Source organism: Punica granatum, chromosome 5, assembly GCF_007655135.1.
Source record: "Punica granatum isolate Tunisia-2019 chromosome 5, ASM765513v2, whole genome shotgun sequence".
NCBI classification, from domain to species: Eukaryota; Viridiplantae; Streptophyta; class Magnoliopsida; order Myrtales; family Lythraceae; genus Punica; species Punica granatum.
The window spans coordinates 7,078,777-7,102,048 of NC_045131.1; the positions used below are offsets into that span (position 1 = coordinate 7,078,777).

General features: G+C 39.2%; 4 protein-coding genes across 7 annotated transcripts; all 4 read left to right on the forward strand.

Annotated features, from left to right (window-relative positions):
• The first annotated feature begins 5,655 nt into the window (after window positions 1–5,655).
• Window positions 5,656–12,502, forward strand: LOC116208012 (coiled-coil domain-containing protein SCD2-like). 4 transcript variants are annotated; one of them, XM_031541177.1, is made up of 18 exons: window positions 5,656–5,972; window positions 6,254–6,553; window positions 6,688–7,139; window positions 7,595–7,673; window positions 7,790–7,831; window positions 8,107–8,169; window positions 8,347–8,396; window positions 8,477–8,504; window positions 9,197–9,268; window positions 9,381–9,470; window positions 9,983–10,043; window positions 10,400–10,513; window positions 10,624–10,745; window positions 10,864–10,933; window positions 11,228–11,269; window positions 11,487–11,527; window positions 11,618–11,744; window positions 12,255–12,502. In XM_031541177.1, exons 2-18 carry the CDS (start codon window positions 6,257–6,259, stop codon window positions 12,368–12,370), a joined length of 1,866 nt encoding a protein of 621 aa, XP_031397037.1. In that variant the 5' UTR covers window positions 5,656–5,972; window positions 6,254–6,256; the 3' UTR covers window positions 12,371–12,502. The 4 variants fall into 4 exon arrangements, with proteins under 4 accessions (XP_031397037.1, XP_031397039.1, XP_031397038.1 ...); XM_031541179.1 differs by having other exon boundaries at window positions 11,231–11,269; XM_031541178.1 differs by having other exon boundaries at window positions 6,257–6,553.
• A 684-nt stretch (window positions 12,503–13,186) lies between these two features.
• Window positions 13,187–15,289, forward strand: LOC116208013 (superoxide dismutase [Cu-Zn] 1-like). Its single transcript, XM_031541181.1, has 8 exons — window positions 13,187–13,347; window positions 13,687–13,776; window positions 13,879–13,980; window positions 14,172–14,267; window positions 14,373–14,404; window positions 14,525–14,600; window positions 14,798–14,851; window positions 15,007–15,289. Exons 2-8 carry the CDS (start codon window positions 13,701–13,703, stop codon window positions 15,027–15,029), a joined length of 459 nt encoding a protein of 152 aa, XP_031397041.1. The 5' UTR covers window positions 13,187–13,347; window positions 13,687–13,700; the 3' UTR covers window positions 15,030–15,289.
• Window positions 15,290–16,147: 858 nt separating this feature from the next.
• LOC116207970 (UDP-glycosyltransferase 75C1-like) lies at window positions 16,148–17,548 on the forward strand. Its single transcript, XM_031541118.1, has one exon. It carries the CDS (start codon window positions 16,148–16,150, stop codon window positions 17,546–17,548), a length of 1,401 nt encoding a protein of 466 aa, XP_031396978.1.
• A 2,433-nt stretch (window positions 17,549–19,981) lies between these two features.
• Window positions 19,982–21,564, forward strand: LOC116207971 (UDP-glycosyltransferase 75C1-like). The gene is made up of 3 exons (XM_031541119.1): window positions 19,982–20,017; window positions 20,332–20,581; window positions 20,815–21,564. Exons 1-3 carry the CDS (start codon window positions 19,982–19,984, stop codon window positions 21,441–21,443), a joined length of 915 nt encoding a protein of 304 aa, XP_031396979.1. The 3' UTR covers window positions 21,444–21,564.
• The last annotated feature ends 1,708 nt before the right edge of the window (window positions 21,565–23,272 follow it).

Genomic DNA, 23,272 nt, shown 5'->3' on the forward strand with positions numbered 1-23,272 from the left:
TCAGGATATCCCGAGCTGGTATTTGAGCACAAAATCCTACCAACAATCACAAACAACAGTCCAATTCCTAAGTAATCAAACCAAGGAAGTTCAAACCAACGATCACAGTCGGGGAGTCAAGACCTAATCCTTAATAGCCTAATTCCAAATTAATCAAACTAAGGAAGCCAAAAGCCTTGTTGATTGGGTTGACCAGTGATCACTATAAGGGAGTGGAGACTAACTAGGTCAGGCAGCCATCGACTCGACCGACCCGATCCTCCGTCGCGATGACTCGGTCGAATAAAGTCAAATCTAGCTCGGGTCAAGTCAGACGCTAGTCAAATCCTGCCCGATTTTACAAATCGATGCTATATTCGACCGAATCTTGGCGGATTTGACCTATGTCTGAGCATAGCAGAGCAGATCAATCAACTCTAGAGATTGGAGACGACTTTGGGCAGGCCAACAGGCGGTGGATGTGGCAACACTACCTTCAGCGATAGTGGAGCAAGCGTCTAACCATCATCTGATCGGGGGGAAGAGATGACAAGAAAGATAATGGGTGTAGCGGGGGCTGAGAGCTAGGTTTTGTGCTTGCAGGGGGGAGAGAAGGAAGAAAAGGAGGTCAAAGTTGATTGGATGTGCATGATGCCTAAATTATCGTAAGAACATAAAGCTAATTTCAAATCGTATTTAATATGAATTTCCTAAATCACAGTGGATATTTTTTTTTTTTCAGTGATATGATAATAATTTTTTCATTAAAAAATCAATCAATATAAATATGTAAAAGTTAAGGCATGGCATGTAGTTGAGCCATGTAACAAAATTTTAGAACCTTTTAACTCCGTGTAAATTCTCTTTCTAGTTCAAATTAAATGTATATTTACTATACTTTTTTAGAGTTATATGCAACGAATTTTGAACAAATATACATATTATATATGTAATGATGTATATAAAATAAAAGAAAAATTTTTAAAACTAAAATGATTTCTCGATTATTGAAAACAACTTTTTAGTATATGTGATTTTTTACTATATATCCTATAAATAGAAGATATGAAAATTCATTTCAATGTACATCATATATCCACTCATTGTAGTTTTTCTCACACCCTATCCCCTAATAGTGTCTCTTATAGTATATACACGTTACTGTCTTTTAATACATATGATTTGTATTTTCATAATATTAGAGTAAGTACTTGTTTGTTATTATGAATTTTATTTTTTTATTAATCTCACTCACAATTTATAGTGTTTGTTATGTTTATTTGTAGAATACATAGTTTCTAATATACTTCCTTTTTCAATCAATATTGATCCATATACTATTTGGGTTGATTATCTATTTTTATCGTAAAAGAATTGGTAAAATATTATCACTCAATGTGTGAATATCAATTAATTTCAATTAAAGTTAGTCGAAGGACCTAATAAATTGTATTGCCCTCTGCTAAATAAGAATTCCTCATCCGACAGCTGATAGGAGCTAAGATACCGTACGATACTGCATCAGTGCCGTAAAATTCTCAAAAGAGAGAATATTGATCATAAAGTGAGTTGATCCTACAGTAATTCTAGTCGGGGCAATAGCTTTACTTTAATTTGAATGTGATCACCATATGCAACTTTCTTTGTTCTTTCTAGGGCGTGAGGTGTGATTATTACTTTTCCATCTTTTAATGTCCTCGCTAATAAACAGTTTAAAGTAATGATCAACCTGCAATGAGAAACTTCCCTCCGACATGAATGAGAAGTACGATTTCACTAATAAGGTTCAGTACAATGATGCTCGTCTCGCAAATGAAATCTAGAAAATCCGAATCGCATGCTCATTGATAGGATTTCTCGTACATATGTCAGTCCTAAACCGAGACTTATATGATCTTGAAAATGGTATAAGAAGTGATTGACGAATCCGAATATTTCGATGCTGCCCGTATGGAAATTATACAAATCGGAAAGAAAAAATAGCTTTTGCTCGAACTTTCTAGGTGGGTAGCTACATAAAGCTACTGACAAATTTTTCCGGGGGCACTACCCCACAATTTTGGATTCTTGCGTCCCACCCAAAATTGAATTTTTTTTTTAAATGTTAAAACGGATTTCTATCAAATTATAAAATATAAATTTTAATATCTTAAAATTATGAAAAATATTTTCGTCATACTTAATAAATGAGTACGAATAATTTCACAACGTCTGTCAAATTTAAGCCATCTTAATTCTCGAGCGAAAACGTGCTACTCACCGAGCTTTACGATTTTTGATAAAATTGAATAATCTTTCGCATGTCCCATGAAATCCCACATTCGTGCGTCCCTTTGTCAAATCTAAACATATATGTGTGTTCATTTATATATTCTTACAATTTTCCAAATCACTTTCCCAAACGCATATTTAAGCCATCTTAATCCTCGAGCGAAAACGTGCTACTCACCGACCTTTACGATTTTTGATAAAATTGAATAATCTTTCGCATGTCCCATGAAATCCCACATTCATGCGTCCCTTTTTCAAATCTAAACATATATGTGTGTTCATTTATATATTCTTACAATTTTCCAAATCACTTTCCCAAACGCATATTGTCCGGATCGACTTTGCCATGGCGGTGGAAAGACGCTTTCGAGATTGTCGGAGAAAAGAATACCAAAGTGTGTGCATGGGCAAATATATACATATCATCGTATAGTGATAATAAATAGAAAATTGATAACAATTTAGATTTACAATAGAAGACCTCGTGCGTATTTCGGAGGAGGAGGTTCCGTTGAGAAACCGCGATCAGATTCGATTTCTCCTAGTTAGGATTTAATGGCATGATTATTATTTGGAAGAATACTGTGCCCGATAATTGGGTGAGGTGTCAAGTGATATTAACAAAATTGCTGTCCATTTTATTCGGTTAGCTTTTTTTTCGGGGGGGGGGGGGGGGGACGGGAAGATGGTATCTTCGAGATCTAAAAAAGTAAAAAATTGATGGCTTATCCGAAGAGAAGACGCAATAACTTCTCGAAGGATCATGAAAATGATGTGAAACCAACCAGCAAAAGTCCGGAAATCTGAAGAGATTGATGCGCCACGAAGCTAAGGTACCGATCGGAAATGGATATAGGCCCCCATTCCTCGATAACTCTATCCAACTGCCGAGCCACGTATGTATGAGGATATATTATTAGAAAGTGGCATTTGTCGATATTGGTCGATCGATTATGTCCGAGACACCATGTTGCTGTCCCCATGGCATGCACTTGCTTGTGGATTGGGTTGAACTAGATGGAACTCGCGAACGAGTGTAGAGCAGAGGTGAACGTTCTCATAGAAGCTGCAGTCTTCGAAAGGTATAGGCTTGTACTCATCACTCGCCGTACGGCCACCTCGATTAGAGTACTAGTTGTATGATCGGACCAGTGGAAAATTCAATCTAGAGCATAATGAGGAAGTTGGCATGGGACAGGCGGGCGGGACCGAGAACTATTATTACAAAAATATGCGGAATATGAAATTTTTACTTGATATTAAATAAATAAAGATTTCCTAAGTGGAAAATGCATGATTTAAAAATTTACAAAATTTATTAATGAATTTGTCTTTTACTCAACCATTTGAACGTGAAATTAAAATATAAGAAAAAAAAAAGATTTACCGAGAAAAACATAGAGAAAGATAAAGTAAGTGAGGTGGGAGAGCAGATGGACGTACCGGTTACATAATTTGACCGGAACTTGGGCCGATGTCGGTATAACGTCTGGGTTCGAGTAAGACCAGCGAAAAAACTATATCCGAAACTAACGAACTAAGTCACATCGGATAGGCCGGACCAAGAACCATTCTTAGAAAAGATATTTTACATATATTTCTTATGATTTCATCGTTTACTATTCACAAATATTAACGCAATGTTTAGTTTCGCAGTTAAAATCACAAAAATTTTAACTTTAACTTTAACTCAACACACTATACAACAAAAATACACATTTTTCAAGTCAAAAATTTTAACTTTAACTTTAACTCAACACACTACACAATCATTTAACATTTTCCATAATTAAAATTAAAATTACTTTAATTCTGAAACCAAAAGTACCATTATATATTTTGGTCGGTGAGGGCGAGCTGGGCTTATTGATTTTTCTGCTAGAGATTGGGTTTGCGAACATTTGGCCCAAATTCAGCTCTATCTAAGCCCAGGCTGACCCACTAATTGGGTCGGGTCTCATCCGTCCCTTTAGCCTGGAGCACAAGTATGATCAGTAATCGGTATGGCTTGAGCATGGTTGTGGCTTTCCAGGGCATGCTCGATCCAACGGTTATCGGGACCTCATGAACCACTAAATTTTTTTCCGAAAATTGTTTGCTGTTTTCCCATGAACGCTCGATTGTGTTAACAATCTGTTCGCTCTGAGATAAAGTCGGGTATATAGTAAAAGATAGAGCAAGGTAAAAAAATCGGCAATTGAATATACCGAATAGAATTCAACTGGACTGAAGAAAAATGAGACGTGACATATTGAGAACCTCCTAGCAAAAATGGTAACGAGCTTGACTGCTCATAATAAAAATGATGAATTTCGAGGATGTCGTTCGCGCTGAGTAATGGCAACGAGCTTCACTGCCCGTGCCAACTCCAATGTGCGTCCCACTTGTAACAATCCGCATTACCATCACGGTGATTTGAACGAGGAGGCATACAACTTAGTAGGTCTCATGTCACATTCGACTTGGTACTTAAATAGACTAATACCGAAGAAACGACGTTGTTGGAGGCAAATGGCGCCAATGTGTAAACTCTTCGTTGCAATATGATAACCAACCGTTAAGTATCTATACATAATTATAAAAGTCAAACGATACGCTCGACAACGCCACGTAGGACATAGGCAACTTATAGTTGAGTAACTCTTGAAGTTCTCACCAATCACGAAGCGAAAAATGATGTAGTATTATTGAACCACGTCATCATCATTGAATTCTAAACGTTCTTCAATTACTGAAGATGAAAAGTCATTTAATATAATCTTAATAATAAAATTTTAAAAAATAATCATTTATTTATACGCATTCTTAGCATATTCACATTAACAAAACATTAATTTTCATACTACACAAACTACGAAAATCTAAATAATGTGTTTGGTTTTAGAGTTGAATTGAGTTGAGTTTTGATTTTAATTGGTTTGCAATGATTGTATTATTGAATTATGAGAAAAAATGTGAAAAAATAATGAATAATTGAAAAAAAGTAGTGATTGTATTATTGAATGATGAAAAAAGTAATGAATAGTTGAGAGAATTTATTATTAAAAATTCAATTGAATGATTAAAAAAAATGAAAAAAAATAATTGTATTGTTGACTTTTATTGTATAGTGAGTAGAGTTAAAATTAGAGTTAAAATCTTAAAATTAGATTGCGAAATCAAACAAAGTAATTAATTTTTTTTGAAGAATAAAAATATTCAGTTAACTATTTTGTAGCACGTCATCAACCTATTTGATAACCAAAATTAAAAAATTTAATTGAAATAAGATTAACAAAAATAAACCATAACTAAATATCATCTTTGTTATAATAAACTCTGTTAATATAGTTCGTTATTCGAGTCCACTTTATATCATATAAAAGCTTATGATTTCAAAACTAGCAGGCGCATAAGCCCCCTCCATCAAGTGTATATTTCGGTTCCCATTCAAGCGGCCTTAAACTTCGTATCAGTCCCTCCATTTTCGCTTCTCCCTCTCTTCCGTCTCCGTCCTCATCTGATGCCTTGGCGATAGGATCGCCTTCGTCCCCTGTCTCAGCTGCCTCAGCTGCCTCAGCGATCGTCTCCGGAAGAAGATCCTCCAGGAATCGCTTGCATGCGGTGATTGTGATCACCGGAAATGGCGGGACACAATTGAATCGCGGAGCCGCGCCGAGCAGGTTGAGCCACCGGGAACAGTTTCGGATAACGGGGATTCGTCTCTGCCAGCCCGTTCGCCAGTGAGTTTCCATCAATGTTTTCTCCCTGATTCTGTGGAAATGCAGTCGAGAACAGTTCATGATCTATTTCCGTTCGGCGATTACAAATTCACAATAAATGTGGCTTATGTGGGACGAGAAATCTGTACCTTAGGCGATGGAATAATGATTCTGTTGATTTTCCGTTCAATGAGAGGTATAATCATGAGTAATTTCGGTGAGAACAAACAATGCTGTAAGATATTGATGTGAATTTAGCAGCTTATTTGTGTTATACATGATGAGAATCAATTTTGGTGCAGCAGATGGATCGAATGCGACCTGTGTACGTTCGGCAGCAAAGCAACCCAGGCACTCCGGGGGCGCCGGCCTCGCCAGTTATGTCACCGCTGCACCGCCATGCTCGGTCAGGATCGACTGGTGTTGGCAATGTAAAGAAGGCGCATACGAAAGCTGCAGCTCAGAGGCTGGCCCAGGTGATGGCCCACCAGCTCGATGATGACGATGATGAGGATGACCTGTCCTACGAGTACACTCCTGCCAGTGGCACGGGAAGCATTGGGCTGGCTGCAGGACGGGGAATGAGGTCTCGATCGCCTATGGTAAACTCTGAGCTGGAACATACCAATTTGACCGCCCTGAATTCACATTTTCTGATCAAGTTCTCTGTTTGCTAAATTGCTGATAGGACTCTGGCTCTGATTCTCACTTGTAACTACCATTTCCTTTCTCTTAGTCAGTTCGTTCCAATCAAGAACATGTACCAGCACGCCCCGCAGCTATTGGCAGACCTTCGCTTCCTAACAACTCCATGGAACCTCCTTCATCAGTTCATTTAACCCCTCCCATTCGGTTATCACATCCAAATTCTGTTGAGCAATCCCCGTCCGCTCGCTCATTGGGGATGGGCCGATTGCCCCAGCCCAGTAACGCAGAACAGCCTCCATCTGCTCGTTCAATGAGGTCCTCTCAGGCCAGCAATGCGGAACAGCCTCCATCCGCTCGTACTTTCCGATCGTCTCCATCCATGAATATGGAGCAGCCTCCATCTGCTCGATCAACATCAGCCAGTCGCCCCCATTTTGTCAAACCAGTGTCTGTTGTCCCAGCCAGCATACCAATATCACTAAAGCCAACCACAGCTCCAGCACCAGCTGAGACTCCAGTTGAACATCGGCGAGAGAGAAGGTATCCCTGAAACTCTTTTCCTCACTTGAATGTTGATGTAATTGTACTTAAAGTTTCTTTTTCTCTACTTAGTAGTTAAAAATAAAAAAGACTGTTCATGAACATATTTGTTATCACAACTGGTTCTTCTGCAATTTGAGTACCGGTATAGTCATTGAGATTTGCGTACTATCCATATAATTATCAAACAATGCTTGCATTGCAGTCAGATGTTGCATGACCTGAAAATATAGGGCTTCATCGATGTAAATGTATTATCATTGTACAATTAAGTTTAAATAATGGAACCTGCTTCCTGCTACCGCTTATTCTTGTTATCCCCTAATGCTAGCATATACGACACTGTTCTTTTGGTGTAGACTGCTGGTGTAATAACATCATCACTAGATTTTACAGAGGATTTTCACTTAATCTAAAATACTGATCACCGGTTCTTTTCAATTATTTTGATCCAGTATGCTGTCAGTTGATTGGGATAATACAAACTTCAAGGACACTAGCAGCATGCGCTCAAATTCAGCTTTACAAGATGAGGTACGACAACTCTACTCATGACAGCACAGTAAAAAGCTAACTCTCCATTTGTAGAAGGTTCATTCTTCGATGAAATTGGCAGCGTTCATATTATTTGATTCCGACTTTGTCTGCAGCTTGATATGCTCCAAGAAGAGAATGACAGCTTGCTTGAGAAGGTGCTTCTGATCTTTCAATCAAGCTACATTTTTGCAGTTTTATGTCACTATTTGAATTTAAATTGGAGCTTAAAATTATATACAATGCCGACACATTTTTATATAGATTGCCATATAAGTCTAATTCATTATCTATGGAAGCTTTTATTTTTATATTTCAATGTCAGTAATATTTTAATAATTATAAGCTAAAAGCGTAAAAGAAGTTTTCCTCCAAATAAATGCTGTCAATATCCTTTTTTTCCTGCTCCACCTTTACAAATCTATTTTTCCAGCTTCGACTTGCTGAAGAGAGATGTGAGGAAGCAGAGGCAAGAACTCAGCAGCTAGAGAAACAGGTAATCTACTCTTTCAGCTGCTTTCTTTCGGTTGTCCAACCATTTGTTCCTCCATGTGAAATTCGACAATTATCACTGTTGAAGGGGAAAGCAGATAAACAGAACCATGGTCAATTGCTGGAGTGATTTACTGTCAGTATTTTCTTAAAGCTCTCTAATGTCATGTTTTGTGCTCAGATTGCTACACTGGGAGAGGGTACAACCTTAGAAGCCCGTCTTTTAAGCAGGCAAGCTTGTCTAAATATTTGATTCTGTATTATATACCATGTTGAAAATTCTAACAAACATCCATTTCTCCCCATTTCAGAAAGGAGGCAGCTCTGCAGCAAAGAGAGGTTTGTCCTCTAACTCCCCAAGCTAGAATCTTCTCCATCTTAAAGTGTGACAACTTTTATTTTATAACTTATCAAAAGCGAAAAATAAATATTTATCTTCTCGCAAGATGATCCTTAAGTGGGATTTCTCTATCCGTAGCAAAGGTATTATATTTGATATTCCCTAGCATACTTCATGAGCAATCTGTGTGTGAATTTAATGGAGGATATAAACATGTTAAGCCTTTTATAGATATTTTCATTTAATAAATCTGTAGCAGCCAGAATTCTCAGGTTAGAAGCAATAGCGAACAGTCTTATTAAATACAGTTCTCTTGTATCTACTATGAGAAGTCTTCATCGCCTTCAAACTAACTAGCTTTTTGAATGTACACATTTACTTATTTATTTCTTTACCTTTGATAAGAAAGGCAAGCGAATTTATGATTAACTTGTATCTGATATAATCTTCAACATTCATGAAATATTACTCATCTTTTTACATTGTTTACAACTGGTGTGGAGAAATCTGTCCGAGTCTAAGATCCATCTGTAAATGAATAAAATTAAACCTGTCTGATGATATATTTTGTATTTGCAGTTTGTCAAACTAGTCTCTAACGTTTTTCTGGGAGGGTTATTTGTTTGAGGAGCCATTCAAGAATGCCAAATGAACCTTCATTAACTTATGTATAAATAGTTAAATATTGTAGGCTGCCCTGAGAGTTTTATCACAAAAGCATGGCAGAATGGAAGATATCGCTGCTCTTCGGGTGGAAGCAGAGGTATCTTTGATGTTAATTTCATATATTACCTTTTTTCTCTATGTTCTTGTATCTACAGAATATTCTGTTTATATGTTCAAACAAATCTTTACAACTTATGGAAATTCAATAGACTGCACGAGATGAGGTGTCATCTGCAATGGAGAAGCTTTATGAACTTCGGGCAATGAATCAGAGAGCAATGTTGACTCAAGAAGAAAAGGTTCATCTTTGGTCCCAAGTTTTATGAGTTTACCTATACACTTGATTTGGTTCAGTTGCCTTGTTTCCAATCCTACTTTCGAGGCTTCAATTCAGTCACTTGAACAATCGTGTTGAAACTTGTCTTTTAAACCTTTTCCGTTTGGTTTCGCAGTTAAAATAACAAAAATTTTAGCTTTAACTTTAACTCAACACACTACACAATCATTTGTCCTTTTTCACAATCAAAATCAAAGTTACTTTAACTTTGAAACCAAACGCACATATTTTATGCTTCACACATATATTCTGTTCCGTCCAAAAGATGCTTTATGCTTCACTCCCTGAAGTCATCTTCTCAATATATTCTCCCGAGTTAATAACTATTGAAGAAGGAAATTACTAGAATTACCCAGACCATGGATACGATTGCAGAACCACCTCTTTCTTTCGAATTGAAAAAAATATTCACCGACGCAGGAGTTGGGAAGAGTTAAAAATACCAAATGACTCTATTTGGAATTTTCATCTCAGGAAGAGGTGGTCCTGAAGAGATGTTGGCTTGCTCGGTATTGGAATCTATGCGTTCGTCATGGTAAAATCCATCATTTGAGATTTTTTAATTTTTAGAAACATTCATGTGTGCTGGAAGTATCTTTTAATATTCCATTATGCTTAAAGATAATTTTTTTCCATGATTTTAGCACATACTTTTGAATCCAGAAATTACTGCGTCTTATATGAGTGGAATCTCGTGCAATCAGTTGGAGTTCCATGGAGTCCTTATAATGGCTTTTCTTTGGTATATGTAAACATTGGACTTAAGTGTTTCGTCCACTCTATCACACTCATACCATAAGGCCCTTTAAAATATTATAAGTTGCTTGAGTGCCTCTCTGATAATTCTTGAGAGATGTAATGTAAATATACATGCACGTCACCACATTTCAGGGATTCATGGAGAGATTGCAGAAGCTAAGCACAACTACTGGTCATCCTTTGCACCTTGTCCTTTGGAAGTTGTACTAGACGCTGGACAAAGAGCTAAAGAAGAGAATTCATTCAGTAAATTATTGTCCTTATTAATAATCTGTATCAATTGTCATATTTTTCCTTCGTCGTCGTCGCTTTTGGTCATGTTGCTCATTGTCCCTGATTCATATGCGATGAAACAGCGTATGATGATTCGGAAAGAAGATACCTACCTCCACGTGACCTGAATGAAAACTCTGGAGAGTTGACTATTGAGAGCATGCTATTGGTTGAGAAAGGCTTGCGAGAACTGGTTTCACTAAAGGTCTGTATCAAAAGCATCATTTTCATGAAAATCAGAAGTTACAGAGTCCATTGGGTGATTCAAAAGAATAGTTGTTTCTCTGAGCAAAAGCAATTATAATGTCATTTCCCTTGAAAAGGTCGAGGATGCAGTTCTGTTTGCAATGGCACAGCAACGCCGTCGAAATACTAAAAGATCGAATGCTCCAGGTTTCTTCTTTATCGATCTCAGTTCTAACGATTTAGATTGGTTTTGCTGCTGATGGTCAAATACATCATTCCACATGTAGTTTTTTTTTCCCCGATAATTTTAAAGAAATTCGTTCCCAAGGATCAAACACTGGACCTGCCACTAATGAGCATTTATCATCATGTAGTGTTTCCGAATTGATTTATCATCATTTAGTTGTTGAAGTGTATTACTTTCTGTAGTTGCTTAGCATATAATTGTCATTTTATTTCATATGACTGGAGAAATACTAATTGTCTTTAATTTTGTCATAGAAGAACTGAGGTTGCCGACCGAGGGACTGACTGAATCATACGGTAAGTAATAGCTTGACCAGTGTTACTCAAAGCTTAACTCTGTACTTTTTTGTGATAAGAGAAGTTCTCTGCTTAGATAGAAATTTACTTAGCTAGGATTAATCCAAACACTGTTGTCTCATTTGCTATATGATGGTTTTAGTTCAATAAAATATATTTGATACTGTCTGACACGCCCAAGATTTTTCTAAAGAAGCATCCTTTTTCCTCCTTCCAGAATTGAGCGAAGGGGAAGCTGAAGATGTTCAATTCAAGCAGGTAGGACACCATCTTTCTGATGTATTATATATATAAGTTGTTACTGGAGTAATGTGTTAGCACTTGGAGATGATGTTCCTGCTTTGGCAGGCTTGGCTCACATATTTCTGGAGAAGAGCCAAAAACCACGGGCTGGAAGATGATATAGCAGAGGAGCGGTTGATGTTCTGGATCAACCAAGCCGGTCGGCCCTCCGGTTCCCATGACGCTGTTGCTGGTGAGCTCTCTCTCTCCCCTGGCAATTTCTGATACAATTAGAAGCATTGTTCGTTGTTAAAAAAGAAGCAATGCTACATGCATGTTTTAAGATTAGGTTGAACCATGTCTCTGCCAAAAATGACATGAACAAAACACGAATGCAGCATCGCTAGCACAAGTTGTTGCTTCTTTCTCATGCAGCCCTAAGTCAATTTCTCCTCGGAAATGTAGAGGGAAATGTTGAATTGCTGTTGATTTTTGAAAACACATGCTTGAGATGAATGCTTAGAGAACAGAATAGAATCATTTTGTGACAGGAGTAGGTAAGAATCACCATTTTTGACTTGGCTGTAGTTTAATAACTGGCATATTCTTAATACTCAGCTACAACATAAAGAAGCATCTTGCTAACTTTTGACTCAGAAGACTCCTCATAATGGTCAATGTGGGGACTTTGCCCTGTCGATTTTCTTCTGGATATGCTATATTGGTCCAATTTACTCATTGCTATGCTTTTTTTCTGGTTCAGTTGAACGTGGTCTTTTGGAGCTGAGGAAGCTCGGCATCGAGACCCAGCTATGGGAAGAATCCCGCAGAGGGATCGGGCAAGACCCCTCCAATTCTAAAAGCCAGAACGACTTCTGAGGATTGTAACTCATATGGTTTCAGTTAATTATGGAGAGAGCAATATTTGGCACGAGTTACCGTTTTTGCTGCTGTTACCTGAGGGATCGGACAATCGAACTATAAATTACACTAATTCTTTCCTACTGCTCATTTCTCGCCTTGTGTTTCCCTCTCATCTATCAGAGGATAACCGATATATATTTGCCTTCATAAGGAATATGACTCGTGTCCGGAATTTTTGACTCTTAACGAAATAGAAACCGGGGTTTTGCTTCAGCCTTCAGTTGAGAATGGACAAGTGGAGGTTAGTATTTGGTAATGGAGTGGAGTTAAAAGCCACTTTATTTCAAATATTAATGTATATATTTAAACGGGGTTGAATGATAATTAGGAAAAAGCATGTGTGAATGAGTCTTATCTCCTTCGACAGGAATGAGCCTCTTCTCCTCGACGCATGGGGACCTTCAGCATCGACACCACTTACACCATCGGCTCGAACCCGTCGGACAGCTATGGAGAGAGAGAGGGCGGGGTTGCAGAAGAGAGAGCGATACGCTCAAACCCGCCTCTCTCTCTCTCTCTCTCTTCATCGAATCCGCTGGACAACGATGCGCATCGGGACTTCCAGCATCGACACCACCTGCACCTCCTTCGACTGGAATGAGGCACTGAGATGGAGAGAGAGAGATTTTGAAAAATATTAAAAATTTGGATCGTTTTGTAATTTTTTTAAAAAATTGTAATCAAACCAAATGATATACCAAACTGTGAAGTATTCTTTTCGGGAAAAATTGAAAAGGATGAGGAAGAGGGAGAAACTACTCGAAGCTTGTTGACTTTTTGACTCCCTTGTCCTTTCCTGCTGTCCATATGGAGTGGAATCCTCTCGCTCGTTCGTTCCGTTCACAGACTGCATTCACTCCCTCCCTAAGCATTGCAGGCTCTCTCTCTCTCTCTCTCTCTCTACTTTCTCTCTCTAGAAGGGGTGTTCTGAGGTAAGTTCCATCTCCCAATCTCCCTGCAATCCCTCTCTCTTCAGCTTCTTCATCGTTTCACTGAGCTCTCTTGATCGTCTGTTACTCGATCGCTGCCGTGATTTTGCTAATTGATGAGCTCTAGATGATGCGATTGATTATGCCGTCGCGCGTGGTGTTCATGCTGTCTGCTCATCCGAGCTGAATCGACCTCGCGTAGGTCTCTTCAGCTCTGCTCCACCTTATTAGACTACTTCGATCAGCGATGAGATTGTATCCGTGGACTGAGGATTTCTTCGTTGTTTTCAACGCTCTGCTTGATCAGTCTCTGATATAGTTTTCTCGTGTACGGACGTCCAGATCACAGAGACAGGATGGTGAAGGCTGTTGCTGTTCTTGGCAGTAGCGAGAGCGTCAGCGGAACTGTCTTCTTCACACAGGAAGGAAATGGTACTAATTTGGACATTGTTTCGAGAAATCATCTCCCCTGTTTCTGTTTTCGCCTGAGATTGATCCTTTATGACTTTGTCTTTATTCTCGATTGCCTTGCAGGACCTACCACGGTGACTGGAAGTGTTTCTGGGCTCAGACCGGGGCTCCACGGTTTCCATGTCCATGCTCTCGGTGACACGACTAACGGTTGCATGTCAACCGGTAATGTTTCCAAGCACAGACTGATATTTTTTACACGAGTAATTTAGTTTCAGTATTCATTGAATATGTGTATAAGTTTCATTAGTATGTATGGTAATCCGATTGCGCGTTCTGTTCACATGAAGTTGAAAACAGAAACGTGTATTTTTCAAATCAGAAGTTCGAGCATTTATCATTCGTTACTTGTGCAGGACCTCATTTTAATCCGGCTGGGAAGGAACATGGTGCCCCCGAGGATGAGAATCGCCATGCTGGTGATCTAGGGAACGTGGTTGCTGGTGATGATGGTATAGATTTTGCTTCAACGTTCTCCATCATTCCTTATTTGTTACTTTCGCTATTTGACTACACCACGACTGTTTATGGTAACCTTGTTGTCTTGATTGCCCAAGGTACTGCCACTTTCTCGATCATCGACAATCAGGTTCTTCTTCTGTTCATTCACTCTTCTGAATAATTTCCTTATTACCTTTTTTATTTATTCACCTGCTTATCTCGATTGAAGATTGGGGGACATTCCTTAACACAATGCATCTGCTTGCAGATTCCTCTCACTGGACCAAATTCAATTGTTGGAAGGGCTGTTGTTGTGCATACAGACCCTGATGATCTTGGCAAGGGTAATCTTCGAGAAACTCATCTAAAAGATCTTTAACATTCACACGTTTATCGATCTGCGGGCATTTATTTTCTTTTCGATAAGAGATGAGAACCTCTGCACTAAATGCAAAGCCTTGTTTAATTGGGACTTCTAAAAGAAGCACATATCTGTCCATTACATCATCAATTCAATAACTGCTGCTGTTTATCTTTGCAGGTGGACACGAGCTTAGCAAAACAACCGGTAATGCTGGGGGCAGACTTGCCTGTGGTAAGCGGATATAATTTATTTGCAATCATGGTGTTATTAATTCATTAATGTGAACAGCGAGAGATGTGCCATTGTTACCTACTATTAAAGCACCACCCACTGGAAGTATATCGGTTAGATTGCATAGTTATTAATGCTAACTCGTCTTCCTGCAGGTATCATTGGGCTTCAGGGTTAGATGATACTTCTATGTTTGAGAGGAGTATATCGGAGGCGTATGAATCCGTTTGGAGTACTATGAGAGGATCTTCCCTTCGTGTTGAATAAAAATAAACAGCTTCTTGTATAAGAAAGGGTCTTCTGATGGCGCAGTAGCACTTTTGAGCTGAGTTTACATGTAGTTCTCCCTCTAATATGCACTGCACAGGCTGGGGTTCTTCTGGTTATGCATTTCCTTTTTGGATGCATGCTAACATTGTGCATATTTTTCCCGCTCTCTTCTGGTCAGTTATGCTTCTGTGCTTGAAGATGTCGATGTGAAACCGAACTAGCTTGCTACCAGTGATCCGAAAATATAACTTAAAAGGAAAGCTGTTAGGGTTCGTCATTAATAGATTGGACCTACTGACCGATCGCAAGATAAGAAGTTTGCTCTGTTTGGTTTTAAGATCATAATTTTATTCAATTCAATTGAACTCTATTTTTAGTTATATTCAACATTACAATCATTATTATTTTTTATTTTTTTCTCTAATTTAAAATTATTATTATTTTCATATTTTTTCTAATTAATTTTTTAATAATAAAATTTCAATTTACTTTTAATAAGTTTCTCACTTACTTGCACAGTTATATATATATATATATTATTACACATTAATATATTCGTTAATACTTATAATCATTATATAAAATCAAGTTAAGTTGAAATATTATTCAAATAAAAAACCAAACACAAGCTATATTAAAGTCTATTACTGCAAACGTGAAATCAAATTCCACCAGAGTCAAAGAATGACTCTCTCTTCAATATCATAGCCAAATGACATTATAAATTTCTCATATATGTCTACATCTATATATATATATATATATTATAACATATTAATATATTTATTGACACTTATACACAAAATTATTCACAAAATTATTCACAAAATTAAGTTGCAATGGATTATTTTCCGAATGGAAAATCAAACACGAGCTGTATTAAAGTCTATTATTGCAAACGTTAAATCAAATTTCCCCAAAGTCAAAGAATGCTAATCTCTTTAAGATCTTTTTCCTCGAATCTGGCCAGCCAAATGACATTATATAATTGGCACTTACTTCAGGAACCAATTGACACCATTAAAAATGAAGAACCAGCACTTTCTGATCATTTCATGTGCCGGGCAGGGCCACATAAACCCGAGCCTCCAGCTCGCCAAGCACCTCATCCACAGCGGCGCTCGAGTCACCTTCATCACCACTGCCCGGGGCCTCGACGCCATGAAATCCCGGATCTCACTCGACGGCTTATCATATGCATCTTTCTCTGACAGGTTCGACGACGGCGACAGACCTGCCGAGGGAAAAGCTGGGGACAGCCCAATGCTGGAGATGAGGTTGGCGGGGTCGAGATCGCTTGGGGATCTGATCACGAGCTTGCTCTCGGACGGTCCGATCACATGCCTAATCTACACTGTCCTCCTTCCCTGGGCGGCGGAGGTGGCCCGTCGGTTTCATATCCCGTCGGTTTTTCTCTCCATCCAGTCTGCTACAACATTCGCCATATATCGACGCTTCTTTGACAGTCGAAACGGTTTGTGCAGCAATGGTGACTATAGTCAATCTATAGAGTCGATTATGTTGCATGATCAGTTGCCTCCTTTTGAGAGCCATGACTTGCCATCATTTCTGTTACCTGACAATCCACACTCCGCCGTGATACCTACCTTTCACGAGCACATCCAGATCTTAGAAGACGATCCTAATGCATGTGTTCTATTGAACTCATTCCATGCCCTGGAGGAGCACACGATTGATGCTGCTGATGACATAAGTTTGATCCCAATAGGTCCCCTGCTTCCGTCTGCTTATATAGAGGGTACGAAGTCATGCACAGATGTGGATTTCGGCTGCGACTTGTTCAACTGCTCTAGACGGGATTATATCCAATGGCTGGACGCTAAGTCAAATTCCTCCGTGGTCTATGCATCCTTCGGAAGCATGGTCGTTTTAAATGAAGATCAGATAGGAGAGATCTTCCAAGGTTTACTCGAGACGAATCGACCATTCTTGTTAGTGATTCGGCCAAATGATAATGCCGAAGGAACCATTGCTAATAAGATGAAGGGTTATCTTGACGGTCAAGAGCAAGGACTGATAGTGCCTTGGTGTTCACAAGTGGAGGTTCTCAACCACCCCGCAGTCGGGTGCTTCGTGACTCACTGCGGATGGAACTCGACCCTCGAGAGCCTGGCGATGTGCGTGCCTATCGTGGCATGCCCGCACTTCTCGGATCAGCTAACGAACGCGAAGATGGTGGATGAGGTGTGGAAGAATGGGATTAGGGTCAGGGCAAGAGATGGAGGAGGGCTGGTGGAGAGGGAAGAGATAAGGAGGTGTGTGGAAGTAGTAATGGGAGATGGAGAGAGAGGAGAAGAGATCCGAAGAAATGCTTTGAAGTGGAAAGGTTTGGCCATGGAAGCTGTGAAGGAGGAAGGAGGACCTTCACATCATAATTTAAGAGTTTTCATGGATAGATTTAAATAATTGTGTTTAACAAAATATATAAATGAGTATTAGTGAATCTTTTATTTGTGTATGAACTTAAGAATTTGCATGTAGTTAACATTTCCGGATTTTACTGGAAAAAAATAATTGTCACATCGTGTAATGACTTTTAGAAGCGAATCATTTGACCATTTCAAAAACAGTGTATGTACATTATATTCTCTTTTTTGTGAATTCCTTTGGGTGCAATGCTATCTACACTAGAGAAACTAAATTAAGTAAAAGCGGGGTACGGAGATCCCAACAGTGTCGCCAAAGAGCAGTGAAATGATAAAGGGCAGAGGACTAGAGAAGAATTACTAAAATCCTAACGATAGATGAAATGTCAAACGAGTCATCCAATCCGCACATGAATTCACTTTTCTGTATTAATATTTATCTCTATTCTCTTGTAATAAATTTTCGATTACACAAATTAAATAGAATGATGACTTTGAGTATTACATAAAAGACCAAGTGATTTTTTTCCCCTCAAATCACCCATTTGAATAAAAAAAATACATATTAAATGATCATTAGGAAAATTTATTACTGATTACTGAATCAGACCAGTGACGGCCCATGGGCAACGCGACTAAGGCCTTTGCCTTAGGCCCCACTTTGTGGCCCTTACATATCTATATTTATCTAAATAATTTTGTATAGTTATTCCTCGATCTTTCTTTCCTTTGATAGCCTCATGTACATCATCATCATCATCATATAATGCATTGGTCTTATAATGATCAAAACGGTTTCTTCTCTGCAGTTTGTGAGTAATTATCAATTTCTTATTAGCTCGAGCTGACAGTTTTCATGGTCATTGTACTTTGGCTCGATAAAGGTTATCGCCTCGCGCTTATCTTCACAATATGCATTCTGTTTTTACCATTTCAGCCTTTGTGCCGGAAGCAGTGGTTCGTTGAGCACTCGGTTGTTACCAATTTTAACGCCCCTTGTAGAGAGTTTTTTTTTTTTTTTTCCTTTTTAATGATATCGGTTGGAGTAGCTTGCCAAATGGTTTGAGTATAGCTTCTGGCCATGCAAACATCTTTGATGATATTCCAATACCAAATTTTTATTCCATTATAATTTAAGCTCATCATAGACTGGCCCTTCAATTAGTTACTTTTTAAAAATGATTTAAATGGTTGTGTTTAATTTGGTGAAAATTTGATGAGTGCTTATCACCTTTGTACCTATACACAAGATTTATTATGATTACATTTTGGTGCGGATTTAGTTCTCCCCGTTTGGAAAAAAAAAATCGATATCAAACTTAAAGAAAAATATTGAAAATTAATGGAAATAAAATTAGTATTAAATCAGTTGGAATTAACCTATATAAATAGCCCCCTTGCTCAGCCAGATAGAACATATCACCACTAACTAATATTATTTTACGTTGTCATACGGTACATCATACAACAACAACAAATGGAGAGAAGTTCGTTCAAACTTTCGTTGTTGGTGGCTTTAGTGTTCATTTCACTATGTACGATATATGCACATACTATAAGCACATTCTAGTTGAGTCGGTCCACCTCGAATTGTTATCTTAGCTCCTCGATCCAGTAGTTATCGTTTTGCTGTTTGGTGAGCAGGTTTCAATCTGACGCATGGCTCCGACGCAAGAGATGCCTGGGCGGCGGAAGCGAAGCCGGTGCAGTGCATCCGTGCTACCGACTGCATTTGACGGTGCCATGGCTGCACCGTGAACGAATGCACGGCAGGCCTCTGTGTATGTGGATGTGCTGTGACAGCGGAAGTGAAGCCAGTGCAGTGCGTCCGTCCTGGTGACTGCGTTGCTCGGTGCCATGGCTGCACCGTGAACATGTGCACTGCAGGCCTCTGTGTCTGTGGATGCTAAGCGGGATCCTTCGAGGAGAGAGATCGTGAGATGATCCAAAATTCGATTATATGTGATACAAAATTCTGATAAAGCTGTTGTTGATCCCGAATGGGTTGAGGGATATATTATACGGATTATTAGCACCATATATTCATAATGATCCTCGTTTCAGTTACGTGATTGTCTATGTAATGACAAATATTTCGGGACAATAAGTCAGTGACATCCTTGGCGCTTCTATGCACCGCATAGTAACATCTTCATTTTTATTTTTATTTTCCTTTGTTTCTCTGTCTATTACCTCTTTTATTATCGAAAAAAAGAACAATCTATCAGAAAGGACACGAGTTTAAATATATATGAAAACGTAAAATTGCAAAAACGAATCCGAGTCGGAGAAGGCGCAATGATTAGTGCAGTAACACTTATTCTTGGTTTTTCGCCGTCATTGAGAATTTTCATGCCATTCACTCTGCTTTTCTCGTGCTTTACTCACTGCCTTGGGATCAAATAATGAATAGCAAGCCAAAGTGCGTGCCTCGCCAATAGGTCCCTTATCGTTGACATGATCAAGTCCGACGATGTACAGGCATGAGATTGTGAGAACTGTGAAGAAAGTGGGAGCATAAACCGTAATATTTGAGGCCGGAGGCCATGCTGGGGCTGGGGCCGGGGCGTACTTAGACTCCTGTAGAGATTGTGAGTACTGCAATGAGATATTATAAATTTATTATTGAACCTATCAAAATAAAAATAAAAATAAAAATAATGGAAATTTATTATTGAAAGGTTCAAGATAGCTGGAACTAGCTGCTCTGCTGCTGTGTGGTGGGAGCGCGGTTTACCCCCAGCCAGTGACATGCCACAAGATGAATGCCAACCCTGGCCCTGTGATACGCCGCGATGGGTGTTTGGTCTTGGCGTTAAATAGCCCAAACTAAGCAAACATAAAGATCAGATCTACACTGTCCTCCTTCCCTGGGCGGCAGAGGTGGCCCGTCGGTTTCATATCCCGTCGGCTTTTCTCTCCATCCAGTCTGCTACAACATTCGCTATATATCGATGCTTCTTTGACAGTCGAAACGGTTTGTGCAGCAATGGTGACTATAGTCAATCTATAGAGTCGATTATATTGCATGATGAGTTGCCTCCTTTGAGAGCCATGACTTGCCATCATTTCTGTTACCTAACAATCCACACTCCGCCGTGATACCTACCTTTCACGAGCACATCCAGATCTTAGAAGACGATCCTAATGCATGTGCTCTATTGAACTCATTCTATGCCCTGGAGGAGCACACGATTGATGCGGCTGATGACATGAGTTTGATAATTGATACCAATAGGTCCCCTGCTTCCGTCTGCTTATATAGAGGGTACGAAGTCATGCACAGATGTGGATTTCGGTTGTGACTTCTCAACTGCTCTAGACGGGATTATATCCAATGGCTGGACGCTAAGTCAAATTCCTCCGTGGTCTATGCATCCTTCGGAAGCATGGTCGTTTTAAATGAAGATCAGATAGGAGAGATCTTCCAAGGTTTACTCGAGACGAATCGACCATTCCTGTTAGTGATTCGGCCAAATGATAATGCCGAAGGAATCATTGCTAATAAGATGAAGGGTTATCTTGACGGTCAAGAACAAGGACTGATAGTGCCTTGGTGTTCACAAGTGGAGGTTCTCAACCACCCCACAGTCGGGTGCTTCGTGACTCATTGCGGATGGAACTCGACCCTCGAGAGCCTGGCGATGTGCGTGCCTATCGTGGCATGCCCGCACTTCTCGGATCAGCTAACGAACGCGAAGATGGTGGATGTGGTGTGGAAGAATGGAATTATGGTCAGGGCAAGAGATGGAGGAGGGCTGGTGGAGAGGAAAGAGATAAGGAGGTGTGTGGAAGTAGTCATGGGAGATGGAGAGAGAGGAGAAGAGATCCGAAGAAATGCTTTGAAGTGGAAAGGTTTGGCCATGGAAGCTGTGAAGGAGGAAGGAGGACCTTCACATCATGATTTAAGAGTTTTCATGGATAGATTTAAATAATTGTATTTAACAAAATATATAAATGAGTATTAGTGAATCTTTTATTTGTGTATGAACTTAAGAATTTGCATGTAGTTAACATTTCCGGATTTTACTGGAAAAAAATAATTGTCACATCGTGTAAGGACTTTTAGAAGCGAATCATTTGACCATTTCCAAAACAGTCCATATACATTATATTCTCATTTTTGTGAATCCCTTTGGGTGAAATTCTCTCCACACAAGAGCAACTAAATTAAGTAAAAGCCGGGTATGAAGGTCCCAACAGTGTCACCAAAGAGCAATAAAATGATAAAGGTCAGAGGACTAGAGAAGAATTACTAAAATCCTAACGATAGATGAAATGTCAAACGAGTCATCCAATCCGCACATGAGTTTCCTTCCTTATATTAATATTTATCTTTATTCTCTTGTAATAATTTTTCGATTACACAAATTAAATAGAATGATGACTTTGAGTTTTACATCAAAGACCAATTGAATTTTTCCCCCTCAAATCTCCCATTTTAATAAAAAAATATATTAACTGATCTTAAGGAAAATTTATTACTGATTACTGAATCAGACCAGTGACGGCCCATGGGCAACGCCACTAAGGGCCGAGGCTTTTGCCTTAGGCCCCACTTTGTGGCCCTTACATATCTATACTTATCGATATGATTTTGTATAGTTATTATTCCTCGATCTTTCTTTCCTTTGATAGCCTCATGTACATCATCATCATATAATGCAACGAAATGCACCTCACATGCTCAAGTGAGATTTTTCCCGGCTCTATTCTTCGATCTATTATGGTATCAAAGTGGTAAATTGGGTATATATACCAGCCCTTCGCGATTTTGGCCCTACCCATACTCTCAATTCTATCATTTTTGGCCTCTCAATTGGCTGAATTCTACACGAGTCTTTTCAGTCGCTCTCCAGCAAGTGGCGGAAGCTAATATTACTGACTTCCCAGGCACGTAGACACAGCTTACTCGAGGCAAGGACAAAGCAGCGGGTTGATCACCTCCCGGCCGTAAAGCATCCAATAAGAGTACGTGCGGAGTCCGTCCCGGTAGAATAACATTATGAGTCGGATATATTGTCGCCAGCTGCAGGCCAAGTCCAAAACAGATGCTTTCTGCAAAAAGGGGGTCATTCCCCCGCGCTTTATCCGTAGCTAAGGCAGTAACTTGGCCTGATTAATCATCGACTAGTATATAGCTGCTCCAAATCATCCTTGCTATGGGGTCTGTTATCTCCAAATCTGCATGGTTTTATGGATTGTAACTAACTATAGAGGGGGAAAGCCCAACTTCAGGGCAAAAGCTGATTGTGTCTTTTCCATTGCATGATTGTCCACTTTCCTACTTTCATTGTTTATCAAATGCTTAATATTGTTGTTAAATTGTTGAAGTATCTGTGACCCTCGACCAAGTGCCACCAGTCATACCCGATTTTTGTCCGGAACCGTGCATCTACGGCGCGCGGAAGGCGAAGCTAAGCGTTACATCTACGTTATTTTAACCCTCAAAAAGCATTCTCCACTACACGGTGGTAGGTGGGTTATGCTGCACTGTTCTAAGTGAAGAATATAGAGAATTGGTACAAAACTCACGTACTAATTGTGTGGAGATTGTTCTTTCATATAGGTCAGGATTACAACCAATATAGAAACATAACATTACATAATAATTAACATCCCATATATATAAAAGATTCATCATAATCTCCTAGATCATATCAATCCCTATCCTTGATTCTCTCCAATACTCCCTCACAAGCACAATGGGAAATGTCAAATGTTGAGCTTGAATTTTTCTTAGTGAAACATGTTGTGAAGAGAG

What these genes read in the sequence shown, in the direction of transcription:
- LOC116208012 (XM_031541177.1), top strand. Translation starts at nt 6,257, where the DNA reads ATGGATCGAATGCGACCTGTGTACGTTCGGCAGCAAAGCAACCCAGGC. An exon ending in TGAGGTCTCGATCGCCTATG is followed by an intron (nt 6,554 to 6,687) that starts GTAAACTCTGAG and finishes CCTTTCTCTTAG; the next exon opens with TCAGTTCGTTCCAATCAAGA. An exon ending in CTCAGCAGCTAGAGAAACAG is followed by an intron (nt 8,170 to 8,346) that starts GTAATCTACTCT and finishes TTTTGTGCTCAG; the next exon opens with ATTGCTACACTGGGAGAGGG.
- LOC116208013 (XM_031541181.1), top strand. Translation starts at nt 13,701, where the DNA reads ATGGTGAAGGCTGTTGCTGTTCTTGGCAGTAGCGAGAGCGTCAGCGGA. An exon ending in CTTCACACAGGAAGGAAATG is followed by an intron (nt 13,777 to 13,878) that starts GTACTAATTTGG and finishes ATTGCCTTGCAG; the next exon opens with GACCTACCACGGTGACTGGA. An exon ending in TGGGGGCAGACTTGCCTGTG is followed by an intron (nt 14,852 to 15,006) that starts GTAAGCGGATAT and finishes GTCTTCCTGCAG; the next exon opens with GTATCATTGGGCTTCAGGGT.
- LOC116207970 (XM_031541118.1), top strand. Translation starts at nt 16,148, where the DNA reads ATGAAGAACCAGCACTTTCTGATCATTTCATGTGCCGGGCAGGGCCAC.
- LOC116207971 (XM_031541119.1), top strand. Translation starts at nt 19,982, where the DNA reads ATGTACAGGCATGAGATTGTGAGAACTGTGAAGAAA. An exon ending in TTGTGAGAACTGTGAAGAAA is followed by an intron (nt 20,018 to 20,331) that starts GTGGGAGCATAA and finishes GGCGTTAAATAG; the next exon opens with CCCAAACTAAGCAAACATAA. An exon ending in CATGACTTGCCATCATTTCT is followed by an intron (nt 20,582 to 20,814) that starts GTTACCTAACAA and finishes TTCGGTTGTGAC; the next exon opens with TTCTCAACTGCTCTAGACGG.